The following is a 15,180-nucleotide window of genomic DNA, read 5'->3' as shown; positions in this document are numbered from 1 at the left end:
AACAGCCTCACCACATCTACTCTGTTAAGCTCCCTATAAATCATGTCTGTTTCAGTAGCTTATTCTTCTCATATACTGCCACAAACTCAACAGATCCTTATGTGTAGTACCTCATCATGCATTTTAAAAATCCAAATATACTACATCTACTGGTTCCCATTGAACTATCCTGCTTGTTACCTCCTTAATGAATACTAATAAATTTGTCAGGCATAATTTCTCCTTGTGATATTTGATTATATCAAGCATTTTAAATGCTCTGCTGTTATGTGCTTCAGAATATACTAATATTTCCCTATTGACAGATGTTAATCTGACTAGTCAATAAATTTTTATTTGTCTCCCTTTTTGAATAGGAGTTAATGAGGGTTTGTCAAAAAAAGTTATGTTAATTATGGTTGACTTTAATCTTCATGTAGATTACTAAAATCAAATTCACAAATGTAACAATGAGGAAGAAATCATGGAGTGTAATCAGGACAGTTTCCTGAAAGAATAAGTCATTGATCTAACCAGGAATCAAGTTATTTTGGATCTGCTGATGTGTAATGAGTCAGGTGTAACAAATTTGATCAAAGTAAGATGTCCCCTAGGAGAAAGCGATCATGACATGGTAGAATTTAGCATTCTGTTTGAGAGTAAGAAACCTGGGTTGGAAACAACTGTGCTAAAAATCAGTAAAGGTAATTACATGGGGAGACCCCATCTCCCAGATTAACTGATCTACACTAGACTCTAGTTAAGAATAGCTTTGTCGAAAAAAAATCTTGTTCTTTAGGAAACAACCAGTAAAATTTAGAAAAGATGGGTATTGATACAACTAGTCTTGAAAACTTAAAATGCAGTGCCAATTTTAATGTCATTCCTTCTGAATTGTATTCAGTTCCATCTGTGGACTTGTCCTCCCCATCTCTGTAATCTCCTAATGTAATAAATCAGGAAGCCTGACTGTAAAGGAACACAGTTTAATGTTGAATACCAAAATAAAGCCACTACTGGTAGTGTACGTAGGATAGTCTCAGCTTGGGACATACAGTTCTGCGGACCTGTACCCACGTCTGCTTTTTTTATGCAGAAGTGTTATCACATCTAACTGAGCATCTTTTATTTGGTATCACCAAATTACCGTGGTATTTTTTCATCCACTAACAACCACCAGTAAATCACCCATGTTTTCAACTGGATAATTTACGTGCAAATCCCATTAAGGGCAAACCATCAAAGATGAGGGAGAGGTAGGAAGATTGGGAGCGGCTAAATCAGAACAGAGTTGGACAGTAAAGAGGGTTATCGAAGATTACAAAGAGTTCTTGATCAATTGGGCCAAAAGGCTGAAGAGTGTGAGATGGAGTTTAATTTGGGTAAATGTGAGGTATTTGATTTTGGTAAAGAAGGGTGAGACTTGTCCAATTAATGGTAGGGCCTTGGGTAGAGTTATAGAACAGAGATATCTAAGGGTTCAGGTACATAATTCTCTGAAGTTTGTATCACATTTGATCGGCTGGTAAAGAAGGCATTTAGCATGTTTGCTTTAATTGCTCAGACCTTTGAGTACAGGAGTTGGGATGTTATGTTGAAATTGTAGTGGATGTTGATGATGCCTCTTCTGGAGTACTCTTCCAGTTCTAGTCTCCCAGTTGTAGGAAGGATGTTATTAAGCTGGAGAGGGTTCAGAAGAAACTTAACAGTATGTTGTTGGGATTGATGGGTCTGAATTATCAGGAGAGGCTGGATAGGCTAGGACATTTTTCACTGGAGCATAGTAGAGTAAGAAGTGATCTTACACTGAAAATAATGAAGGATACAGATAGTCTGAATGGTAGATGCCTTTGCCCTAGGGTGACAGATTTCAAGACTAAAGGGAATACTTCTAAGATCAGAGGAGTAAGTGTTAAAAAAGACATGAGAGGCAATTTTGTTACATAGCGAGTGGCTCATGTGTGGAGTGAACTTCTGGAGGAAGTGGTGAACGCGGGTACAGTTACAACATTTAGAAGTCATTTAGATAAGTACATGAGTAATAAATGTTTGGAAGGATATGGATGAAGTGCAGGCAGGTGGTACTGGTTTAGCTTGGGATTATGATCAGCGTGGACTAGTTGGACCAAAGGGTCTGTTTCCATGCTGCATGACTCTACGACTCTGTTACTGCCACCATTCCCTGTGCCAGCCAATTAGATATTTACGTGTAAAGCACATGGTGGAGAATGCAAACCATCTGATTCTGCCAATTCAATAAATTACTCAAGCCATTTGATGCTACTTTCCTTTAGATATTCTAATTCAGCCTCTTCTTTGGTATGTAGGACAGAGGCACTGGCTGTGCCTTAAGCATTTGGGCCATGCCTTTGGGTCTACAGAGATTTTGGCTTTGGCATCTTTTACTGTATCTTCTTGAGGCCTTCTTTAAACATTTCAGGATATTGCCGAATGACTTCATAAAAATCATTGGTACACACTTTAAAATTCTGTTGTCAATCCAGGCAGATTTTCTGTAGCCATTCTCCTCCCAGAAGATTGAGAATTGGTACTTGTACCACCATTAAAAGGAGTTGGATTGTCTTGTGACATAAGTGCAGCATGGATGGTCTTGCTCCTCAGTCTATTGTGGAGAACTTTCTCCAGTTCTGCCACTTATTAGTCTCTGAATCCAGTCACCCTTCTTGGCAACAGTTGGGAGCCGCAAGTATTACCTGTTGTCACCCCCTTGTTTAAGAAAGGATCAAGACAAAAGATGGAAATTTATAGGTTGATTAGCTTAACCTCGGTTTTTGGTAGAATTCTAGAATCCATCGTTAAGGATGAGATTTTTGAAGTGCAGGGTCAGATTAGAACAAGTCAGCATAGATTTAGTAAGGGGAGGTCGTGCCTGACAAATCTGTTAGAATTCTTTGAAGAGGGAACACGTAGGTTAGACCAGGGAAGCCTAGTGGATGTTATCTATCTAGACTTCCAAAAGGCCTTTGATAAGGTGCCACATGGGAGGCTCCTAAGTAAGGTGAGGACCCATGGTGTTTGAGGTGAGCTACTGGCATGGATTGAGGATTGACTGACAGAAGGCAGAGAGTTGGGATAAAAGGCTCTTTTTCGGAATGGTAACTGGTGACAAGTGGTTCCCGCAGGGTTCAGTGTTGGGGCCACAGCTGTTCACCTTATATTAATGATCTGGACGAAGGGACTGGGGGCATTCTTGAAGTTTGCCAATGATACGAAGATAGGTGGACAGGCAGGTAGTACTGAGGAGTGGGGAGGCTGCAGAAAGATTTAGACAGTTTAAGAGAGTGGTCCAGGAAATGGCTGATGAAATTCAACATGAGCAAATGCGAGGTCTTGCACTTTGGAAAAAAGAATACAGGCATTGTATTCAGGCATAAAGAATACGGATTATTTTCTAAACGGTGAGAAAATTCCTAAAGCTGAAGTACAAAGGGATCTGGGAGTGCTAGCTCAGGATTCTCTAAAGGTTAGCTTGCAGGTTAAGTCCGTGATTGAGAAAGTGAACGTAATGTTGTCATTTATCTCAAGAGGCTTGGAATATAAAAGCAAAGATGTGCTTCTGAGACTTTATAAAGCTCTAGTTAGGCCCCACTGAGAATACTGCGTCCAATTTTGGACCCCACACCTCAGGAAGGATATACTGGCACTGGAGTGTGTCCAGCAGAAATTCACATGGATGATCCCTGGAATGGTAGGCCTAACATACGATGAATGGCTGAGGATCCTGGGATTGTATTCATTAGAGTTTAAAAGGTTGAGGGGAGAAACTTACAAGATAATGCATGGCTTAGAAAGGGTGGACGCTGGGAAGTTGTTTCATTTAGGCGGGGAGACGAGGACCCGTAGGCACAGCCTTAGCATTAGACGGGGTCAATTTAGAATGGAAATGAAGAGATACTTCTTCAGCCATAGAGTGGTGGGCCTTTGGAATTCATTGCCACTGAGCGCAGTGGAGGCCGGTACATTAAATGTCTTCAAGGCAAAGATTGATAAATTCTTGATCTCGCAAGGAATTAAGGGCTACAGGTAGAGTGTGGGTAAGTGGATTTGAAATGCCCATCAGCCATGATTAAATGGCGGAGTGGACTGGATAGGCTGAATGGCCTTGCTTCCACTCCTGTGGTCTTATGGTCTTAGGATTTGGCTGTGCCATAAGGGTGTTACCTAAGATTTAGGAAAGTACGGTCTATACTGCCTTGAAACACCTGAGCCACTTTTTCCACGTTTTTGCATGAAATGGCCAGTTCTATGGTGTTCTTGAGGTCCAGATCTGGTTCAGTCGGTAGCTTTCTTTGGTTGCAATATTATTGATTACACAAACTAAGTGATCCCTTAACATTTCTTGAAGTGCTGACCCGTGCTCATAGTGTTCTGCCAATTTCCTCAGTTTCATCAAGAATTCAGTAACTGGTTCCCCAGGAAGTCTGTTTGTCATATTAAATCTGTACTTCTGCAGTATAAAGATGATTTGGGGTCATAGTGGCACACTACTATATCTATCAGCTCATCAAACGATTTTGATTCCAGGTCTCCCAGATAGGTTAAACTCTAAGATACTGAAAGTTAGGACCCACAAGCAGTCAGAAAAATGAGCTTTTGTCCGTGATTATCTTCTATCCTGTTTATCTGAAAAAAGTGTCTAATTCTTACGGCATACTTGGCCAATCCTCCATACCCACACCACAAAGTTCCAGTTTTCTAAACAGTGGCATTTTCAATATTACCCCTTCGTGGCCTCAGCAGAATCATTGAAAGGCAAAGCCGAGTGAAACCTTTCTTGATTCCATTGCCAATTTAATATCTCAGGAAACCTGACTGAAAAGGAACATTGTTTATTGTTGAGCGCCAGCTAAAGCCACTACTCATCCCTGGATCTGCTTTATCTTGTTTTTATATCTGGAAGTGATATCCTCTCGATTAGATAGGATTTGAACCTAAACCTCTTTCCAGGGGGTAGGGGCACTACAACTGCAGCACAAGAGGGCCTCACAACGTGTCCAGACATGTTAAGACATACCTCTGGAGTGGGTGGGACTTGAATCCAGGTCTCCCGGCTCAAAGTGAGGGATACTGCCATTATGCCTCAAAAGCCTTCAAAGGTCTGCTTCATGTTTTCTTTTCTTTCTTTAATATCTGTAGTTCTCCTATGAAGCTATAGTTGTGTTCTTATGTGACCTCATGCTATAGAAAATCACACTATAGAAAATGGCCATTGAAAATTGTGTTACAGAGAAATCCCTACAGAGAAAATCATTATGCCTGTACGGCAGAAGGTTTGTGTTATCCAAACAATGTCCACTCTTCTTCAATCACCTTACAGCCAATTTGAGTTAACGAAACATGGGTCATAGCCGAACCATCTGTACTGGGTGCACACACCTGGGTAACTTTCCCACCACCAAAATCACTGTGACTCTTTTTGTTTGTTTTATTTGTTTTCCAATTAGCGCTAACCACTGCCAGTAAAACACCCGTGTAGCCAGTTAGATATTTACACGCAGAGCCCATTAAGAGCACTGCATTCCATCAAAAATATGTAAGGAGGTAGAGATAGAGGGAAGGGACTAAATCACAATGGATTTGGAGAAGGGGGTGTGCTTTATGTATTTTTGTTTATATTTATACCCAGAAGTTCTACCACACAGAACTGAGTGATTTTCCAATCACTAAAATCGCCATGACTTTTTTGTTTATTTTCCTGATTAAACTACTAATTGCCACCAGAAATTGATGCGTATCCAATTAAATATTTATAGGCAAAGCCCAGAAGTGAGAGGGAGTTAGATAGAGAGAGAAAGGGAGGGAGTCTGCTTTATAAAGGGCTCAAGTGATGAGTACAAACTGGGGAGGTAATGGGACCGTTACCAAGGTAACTGATATTGCATGAGCTCCTCTTGTAAGGGTTATCATACCTAAACCTCTGTTAATGCTTTGAGATATCTGTGCCCTCCAATTCATTTCTTTTGAGCATCTTTGATTTTAATTGTTTTGCCAGTGGTTTTAGTCGGCGCAGAAAACATTTAATAGAATGGTTCCAGGAATGAAAAATAAGCTGGATTTGTTCTCTTCAGTGAAGTTTAAGAGGAGATTTGATAGAAATACTCAAAATCATAACAGGTCAATACTTATAGACAGGGAGAAAGTGTTTCTTATTATGATGGGGTTGAGAAACATAGGGCAACAGTTTAAGATGGTAAGAAATAGAAAGAATTGTGTCATGAGGTCATTCAGGGAGGTGAGTCCCCAACAGTATTATCACTAGACAATTGATCTAGAGACCTTGATAACATTCTAGGACTGGGGTTCAAATCTTACTATGGCTAATGGTGGAATTTGAATTCAATAAATATCTGCAATTAGGAGTCTAATGATGACAATGAAGCCATTGGTAATTGTCAGAAAAACTTATCTGGTTCACTGATCCCTTTTGGGAAATGAAGCTGCCATCCTTACCTGATCTGGCCTCCATGTTACACCAGACCCACAGCAACGTGATTGGGAGTTAACTGCCCTCTGGGCAATTAGGGATGCGCAATAAAAGCTGGTCTGGCATTGACGCCCACATCTCATTAATGTGGAGCTCTATCTAAGAGGTGTATGCATCAGCTCTGTTTCAGAAAGGGCCTGCTGAAAGTAGAGATCAGTAAACTTCAAACAGTCAGGAAGGACAGGTCACATCTAAAGTAAGACACAGACTGAGTGAGGATATGGTTCGGGAATTTACAGGCAATTTTTTTGCTTGCTTTTTTTGGCTCAAAATTTGTAAGGTCTTTTTGCGGGATAAATTGAAGTCCAGGATGAGGGGCTCAGCACAAAAGAGTGACATCACAGGTAAAATTCATTGGTTGGTGATAGCTACCAATTTGATTATTACTACAGGTTTCTTTCACATTGAAGGTAAATAAGGGAAAATTTTACAGGCTACAAACTGAAAGACCCAGTACAAATTTTATAGAAAATCAAACTAATGACTAAGTGATTGAAGTCAATGATACTGGATCAGGTGCGTGAGAACTAGTAGACCCCATTGTGGTTAGTAGTGACTGCATTTGTAGCAAGTATTGATTGCTTGAGGAACTCTGACTCAGGTTGACAAGGTGATGCATAGGAGTCTGCTAAGGAGCAAGGTACTGGATAGAAGATTGGCTGACCGGCAGAAGGCAGAGATTAGAGATAAAGGGGTCTTTTTCAGGATATCAGTCACTGACTAGTGGAGCTCCACAAGGGTCAGTTTTGGGAGCACAACTGTTCATGTTATACATTAACGATCTGGATGAAGGAACTGAGTGCATTAATAGGTGGGGGAGCAGGCACTAGTGAGGGAGTAGGGAGGCTGCAGAAAGACGTGGACATGCTGGGTAAGTGGGCAAAGAAGTGGCAGATGGAATACAATGTGGACAAATGTCACTTTGATAAGAAGAGTTGAGGTATAGACTACTTTATAATGGCAAATGGCTTCAGATATCTGAAGCACAAGGGATTTAGGAATCCTAGTTCAGGATTGCCCTAAGGTTAACATGCACGTTCAGTTGACAGTTAGAAAGGCAAATGCAATGTTAGCATTCATTTCAGGAAGGCTGGAATACAAGAGCAGAGATGTACAATGAAGCTGTACAAGGCTGTGATGCAATAACTTTTGGAATATTATGAGCAGTTTTGGCCCCATGTCTAAGGACTGATGTGCTGGTGATGGAGGAGTTTCAGAGGAGATTTACAAGAATGGTGCCAGGGATAAAGGGCTTGTTGTTATGAAGTGCAGTTGAAGACTCCGGGTCTGCAATCGATGGAGTTTAGAAGAACAAAGGGGCATCTCATTGAAACTTACAGAATATAGCGAGGTCTTGATTGAGTGGATAATGGAGAAGAAGTTTCCACTAGTAGGAGAGACTATGACCCAATGGCACAGCTCCAGAGTGAAGGGACAATCTTTTAGAAGTGAGATGAGGAGAAATTTCTTCAGCCAGAGGGTAGATCATCTGTGGAACTAATTGCCACAGAGGGCTGTAGAGGCCAAGTCACATTTAAGACCGAGATAGACAAGTTCTTGATTAGTAAAGGGATCAAGGGTTATAGGGAAAAAGCAGGAGAATGGGGTTGAGAAGCATATCAGCCACAGTCGAATGGTAGAGAAAACTCAATAGGCTGAATGGCCTAATTCTGATCCTACATATGGGCCTAATGAATAAAAAAATGAGGAAACACTTTTTCCCACACCAAGTAGTCTAGATCTAGACTGCACTGCCTGAGGGTGTAGTGAAGGCAGACTAAATTTTGGCTTCATTAAAGCTGTGTATATGCACTGGAAGTAGAAAATGACTAGCTGTGGGGAAATAGCAGGTGTGTGGGGACTAACAGAATTCCTTGAATGCCATCACAGAGTCAATGGATTGACTGGCCTCCTTTTGGGCTGTAACATTCTTGCACAATGAAACATGTACACAACAATCTGTTGTCTTTAAAAGTGCAACATGCTATATTTCATGGATCACTGTACAGACTGACAAAGCACCAATAAAATGTTAGAACATAGAACAATACAGTGCAGAACAGGCCCTTTGGCCCTCGATGTTGCACCGACCTGTGAACTAATCTAAGCCCCTCCCCCACACTATCCCATCATCATCCATATGCTTATCCAAGCACTGTTTAAATGCCCCTAATGTGGCTGAGATAACTACATTGGCAGGCAGGGTGTTCCACGCCCTTACCACTCTCTGAGTAAAGAACCTGCCTCTGACATCTGTCTTAAATCTATCAGCCCTCAATTTGTAGCTATGCCCCCTTGTACAAACTGAAGTCATCATCCTTGAAAAAAGACTCTCACTGTCCACCTATCTAATCCTCTGATCATCTTGTATGTCTCTATTAAATCCCCTCTTAGCCTCCTTCTCTCCAATGAGAACAGACCCAAGTCCCTCAGCCTTTCTTTGTAGGGCCTGCGCTCCAGACCAGGCAACATCCTGGTAAATCTCCTCTGCACCTTCTCCAATGCTTCCACATCCTTCCTGTAATGGGGCGACCAGAACTGCACACAATATTCCAAATGAAGGGCTGCACTAGCGTTTTGTACAGTTGCAGCATGACATCACGGCTACGGAACTCAATCCATCTAGCAATAAAACCTAACACACTGTAAGCTTTCTTAACAGCACTATCAACCTGGGTGGCAACTTTCAGGGATCTATGTACATGGACACCAAGATCCCTCTGCACATCCACACTATCAAGAATCTTTCCATTGACCCAGTATTCTGCCTTCCTATTATTCTTCCCAAAGTGAATCACCTCACATTTATCTGTATTGAACTCCATTTGCCACCTTTCAGCCTAATTCTGCAGTTTATCCACATCTCCCTGCAACCTGCACCATTCTTCCACACTGTCCACCATTCCACCGACTTTAATGTCATCTTCAAACTTACTAACTCATCCACCTATGCCTGCATCCAAGTCATTTATAAAAATGACAAACAGCAGTGGTCCCAAAACAGATCCTTGAGGCACACTACTAGAGACCTGACTCCAGGCTGAATATTTTCCATCAACCACCGTTCGTTGCCTTCTTACAGAAAGCCAGTTTCTAATCCAAACTGCTAAATCTCCCTCAATCCCGTGCCTCCAGGGTGATGGGTCTGGATGGGATGCTTCAAGGGGCGGTGTGGACTTGTTGGGCCAAAGGGCCTGTTTCCACACTGTAGGAAATCTAATCTCTGTATTTTCTCCAATAGCCTACCATGTGGAACCTTATCAAAGGCTTTACTGAAGTCCATGTACACCATGTCAACTGCCCTACCCTCATCCACATGCTTGGTCACCTTCTCAAAAAACTCAATGAGGTTTCTGAGACACGACCTGCCCTTGACAAATCCATGCTGACTATCTTCAATATAATATCTGACTATCAACATAAAAACATATAAAAACACAGAAACGTCTGTTTTGGGAAGTCAAACAAATGGGTTTTATGCAAATCAATGAATTTTCATGATCACCATTACAGAGACTAGCTTTTAAAGGCACAGTGGTAAGTCCCTACTTTGGATCCAGGAGGTCTGAGTTCAAGTTCCACCTACGTCAGAGCTGTGTGTCATAATATTTGGCACAGAATGACCAGAAAAGAGGCTATCTTTTACATTCCAGATTTTTTTTATTAGTTGAATTTAAATTCCACCATCTTGTATTTTGGGATTTGAACCCAGGTCTCCATGAATTAAGGTTGGCCTTTCGAGTACTTGTCTCATGACATCACCACAGAACCAAACTATTAATGCTCAATCTGTTACTGGTAAATTGATAAATATTTTGAGTCTGTCTGATTAGAATGAAAACTTTCTTTTAAGACTGGCTAATCTGAACTTTGATATACTGATAGCATAACTCACTCATCGATGGAGAACTTCATCCGAAGTTCCAGCGCCAGGCTGAAATACTTGTGTGGGCAAGACATGTTGTCAGCACAGGTTCCACAGGTGCCATGTTTAGCCCATTCACTTTGCCTGCAATGTAAGGAAAAGTCTTTAAATCGTAATGCATATTTGTGACACTAATACCAAAGAAACAGATCAATTAGTTTATCTGGCCAGAGGCATCAGGCTGTGGACCGGTGCAGGTATTCAGTGGCTTACGAGCCTGATCAGACTGCATGTGGAAGTCCTCTGCGTTGATCTAAGCCCTTTGCAGAAAGATTGTAACGTTTATCTTTTTAACTTTTTATTTCTTATTTTCTAATTTATATAAAGTTCTTCTTTCTCTATTTTGTATCTAAGATTTGTACCTAGGAAGGTGCCATGTGGGCCGACATTGTAAATCTTTCACTGCACTACTCTACTTGAGTAATAAACCTAATTCTAGTTCTATACTTTAGATTCAACTTCGGAAAACTAACCATACCCACTACATTTTATTTGTGTAGTCACAGATAAAAAAGTGGCAAATTACACCGTTCTTTACATGAATAGAGTGTCATCAGATTCGGTGGAGGCTTTTGATTTTTAACATTTGATTTCTATGAATAAGATATTCCATTAAAGAATAAAAACGCTGTTCCTGTTGGTGAGGGAAGAAATTACATTATCAGGTTTCTGTGTCACACAAGAAAAATGACACCAAATGTTGATCAGGTCTTCAGTTAAAAAAAGCAACTGTATAAACTTTTCGCTGTAGACATTGATGGATTAAAACAAAACTCATTTACAGAAAAAATTAGGACTAATGTCATGGAATGATTTTCAGTATCTGAGGGCGTTGCATGTAGGATAGTAACACCAAGTCTTTATATGAAACAGACGTGTTTGAATCTCAGACTGAAGTTGCTGGAAAAGCTCAACAGGTCTGGCAGTGTCTGTGAAGAAAAATCAGAGTTAACATTTTGGATCCTATGACCCTTCCTCAGAACAGGTCCTGAAACATTAAGTCTGATTTTTTCATCATAGATGCTTCCAGACCTGTTGAGCTTTTCCAGTAACTTCTGTTTTTGTTCCTGATTTACAGCATCTGCAGTTCTTGCAATTTTTATTTAGTATTTAAATCACAGGAGGGATGATGATGAAAGGGGACATGGAAGCCAGGGATCACCTAATAACACTTGCACTACTTGCAACTCCTTCCATTGCCATAATGGTAACTCGAACCATCCTGGGCAGAAATGTGCACTGCTGCTGTTATATTGTCTTCATCCATTCCTCATTCTCCTCCTTATCTTCTGAATATATTGTACGCTGTACACCTTGCTATTCCTGAAGGTCCAGATCTCAGTAGATTTGTTGGCTAAAGAGATATATCATGCCACATCCAAACAGGTTCGATAAAAGCATTTTTTGAAATTAAGTCTGCATACCACAAACATCACGGAGATCTTAATGGCCCTTATCGAAGTGCTCCTCCAAGTCTATTGAAGGAGCAGATCTGTAACTTCATTATGACAATTGCTTGCTGAGTGATACATCTGCTTGTCATATGACTTTCATTTTTAGAGTCATAGGCTTATACAGCACAGAAACAGACCCTTCGGTCCAACTCGCCCGTGCCAACCAGATATCCGAAACTGATCTAGTTCCATTTGCCAAAATTTGGCCCAGATCCTTCTGAACCCTTCCTATTCATGTACCTATCCTGATGCCTTTTAAATGCTGTAATTGTACCTGCCTCGACCACCTCATCTGGCAGCTCCTTCCATACACACACCACCCTCTGCATGAAAAGTTACTCATCAGGTCCCTTTTAAAATTTCTCCCCTCTCACCTTAAACCTATGCCCTCTAGTTTTGGACTCCCCTACCCTGGGGAAATGACCTTGGTTGTTCACCTTATCTATACCTGTCATGATTTTATAAACCTCCATCAGGTCACCCTTCAGCCTCCGATGCTCCAGAGAAAATAGTCCCAGCCTTTTGACCCTCTCCCTATAGCTCAAACCCTCCAACCCCAGCAACATCCTGGTAAATCTACACTATATACACTGCAGCAGTTAAAGGAGGATGCTCATCACCACCTTTTCCAGGGCAGTTAGGGATAAGAAATAAATGCCAGCCCAGCCAGTGAACCCCATGAACAAAAAAGGAAAAAGCCTAGTGGTAATGCCTAGTCGTAAAGTCTTTTAGAACATAGAACATAGAACAGTACAGCACAGAACAGGCCCTTCAGCCCACAATGTTGTGCCGACCATTGATCCTCATGTATGCACCCTCAAATTTCTGTGACCATATGCATGTCCAGCAGTCTCTTAAATGACCCCAATGACCTTGCTTCCACAACTGCTGCTGGCAACGCATTCCATGCTCTCACAACTCTCTGTGTAAAGAACCCGCCTCTGACATCCCCTCTATACTTTCCACCAACCAGCTTAAAACTATGACCCCTCGTGCTAGCCATTTCTGCCCTGGGAAATAGTCTCTGGCTATCAACTCTATCTATGCCTCTCATTATCTTGTATACCTCAATTAGGTCCCCTCTCCTCCTCCTTTTCTCCAATTAAAAGAGACCAAGCTCAGTCAACCTCTCTTCATAAGATAAGCCCTCCAGTCCAGGCAGCATCCTGGTAAACCTCCTCTGAACCCTCTCCAAAGCATCCACATCTTTCCTATTTTGATCTAGATGCCCTGGTAAATGCTTTGGGAACTTGGGTTCACATCCCACCACAGTGGCTAGTGGAAGGTAAATACAGTAAATAAAGCTGGCCCTTCAAGATTACGACAATTATCATGACTGGATGGAAAACCCATTCACTTCAGTCAAATAAAACCAAAGTGCTCAAGATCTGAAATACAGACAGAGAGTGCATAGAAACCCAGCAGGTCTGGTAGTGTCTGTGGACAGAGGAACAGAGTTAATGTTTCGATTCCAGTATGATCATTTGCTTCACTAATCTGCCATCCTTACATGGCATGGCCTTTCTGTGACTCCAGGCCCATAGCAATTTGGTTGATTCTTAACTGCCCTCAGAAATGACAAAGCAATCCATTCAATTTACGGGCAATTAGGGAAAGTCAACAAATGCTGGCCTTACCAGTAATAGGGTGTAGATTGTTTCAGAGATAGTAGGAACTCCAGCATCTGCAGTTTCTATTATCTCTTACCAGTAATACCCATATCCCATGAATAAGTAAAGGTAAAATGGGGGCAGTGCACTAACCAATCTTCATTCCTAAATCAATGTTGAAAAATCAAATTTTCTGGTCATCATCATATGGCTTTTTGTACTACGATCATGCTTCAGGGCTGCTTGATGGCTCAGTGCTTAGTACTGTTGCCTCACAGCACCAGGTACCTGGTTTTGAATCTGCCCTCCAGCAACTGTCTGTGTGGAGTCTGCACATTGTCCCTGTGTCTGTGTGGGTTTCTGTTGGGTGCTCTGGTTTTCTTCCAGAGTCCAAAGGTGTCGCAGCTTGGGTGGACTGGCCATGCTAAATTGTCCATAGTGTGTCGAGCTGTGTAGGTTATCCATAGTGAATGCAGGGTTTCAGGGACAGAATGGGATGACCTTCAATGGGCCAGTGCAGACTCAATGGGCTGAATCCACTGTAGAGATTCAATGTTTCACCAGGTATTGCGTTGGCTGTAAAGTGTTCTGAGATGTCCTGAGATAGTGAAAGATGCTAGTTAAATGAAAGCCTTTCCTTACTTTTGCTGCTGTTGTTGTCCATCAATGTTTTCAGCCCCTGAAATCCTCTGGGTAGCTGACACTCTAAACAGATAAAAAGATGGGATTGCCAGCAATGCATCAATATTTGCAATCAGCTCCCCATGCACTGTCTGAAGTGTTCTGGGTCATCACCAAAGTTTCCGGTTCACACCTCAGCAACCCTTAGATACGTGGATACCAAATAGAAGTGGAAACGGAGAGGCTAGAGGGGCAAGTGTAGGTGCCTATCCCTGCCAATTGAAGGTATATTGGCAGCATAATATTCTCAGACACAACTGTGGGTATCATTGTCCCACAGTAGAGCAAGAGAACACCCTGCAGTTTCCAATGCTAACCCACTGGGGAGTCTCCTCAGAGTGGCAGCTTCTTCCCCAGGTGTCAGCAGCTCTAACTGGCATCAGAGATAATGGGAACTGCAGGTGCTGGAGAATCCAAGATAACAAAGTGTGGGGCTGGATGAACACAGCAGGTCAAGCAGCATCTTAGGAGCACAAAAGCTGACGTTTCAGGCCTAGACTCTTCATCTTTTCTGATGAAAGGTCTAAACCTGAAACATCAGCTTTTGTGCTCCTAAGATGCTGCTCGACCTGCTGTGTTCATCCAGGCCCACACTTTGTTAACTCTAACTGGCAATTGGGTAAACCCCCAAGGGAACTGTTCCCTTCAAGCTTTTTGATTCAGGATTTACTTATTGCCAAACAAAACATGCCACATGTACCTACACAACAAATGTCACTGCGCATCATTGTTATTGTCAAGGTGTTCTGAGTGGTTTGTGGGATGTAACTGGAATCTATATCAATGCAAATCCATTTGCTCTAGCTTCCGACAGGTTTTTACTTTGTATTTAGACTTACTTTACCACAAGTGATCAGGAAGGCGCCTTGCAGTGTGACATTCTCAGCCATGAGCTGAATCAACACTGGTGTCTTCATTGTCCCCTTTCCCATCTCCATGGAGTCATTGTCCACAGGCTCTGTTCATTATTTAGGTTTCTCATGGCTCAAAACTGTCACCTTTCACATTCCAATATCCAGCACCAAG

General features: G+C 41.8%; 1 protein-coding gene across 2 annotated transcripts in view; it reads right to left on the bottom strand.

Moving 5' to 3' along the window:
* The window catches only part of rnaset2l (ribonuclease T2, like), a 54,563-nt gene that overhangs the window by 16,386 nt on the left and 22,997 nt on the right, over positions 1–15,180 (bottom strand). For both annotated transcript variants that reach the window (XM_059640969.1, XM_059640970.1), the window contains exon 7: positions 10,380–10,493. In XM_059640969.1, the coding sequence (XP_059496952.1) occupies positions 10,380–10,493 (114 nt within the window). The remainder of the gene's footprint in view (positions 1–10,379; positions 10,494–15,180) is intronic.

This window comes from Stegostoma tigrinum, chromosome 39 (genome assembly GCF_030684315.1).
Source record: "Stegostoma tigrinum isolate sSteTig4 chromosome 39, sSteTig4.hap1, whole genome shotgun sequence".
NCBI classification, from domain to species: Eukaryota; Metazoa; Chordata; class Chondrichthyes; order Orectolobiformes; family Stegostomatidae; genus Stegostoma; species Stegostoma tigrinum.
This window is presented reverse-complemented; position numbering and strand designations above follow the sequence as displayed.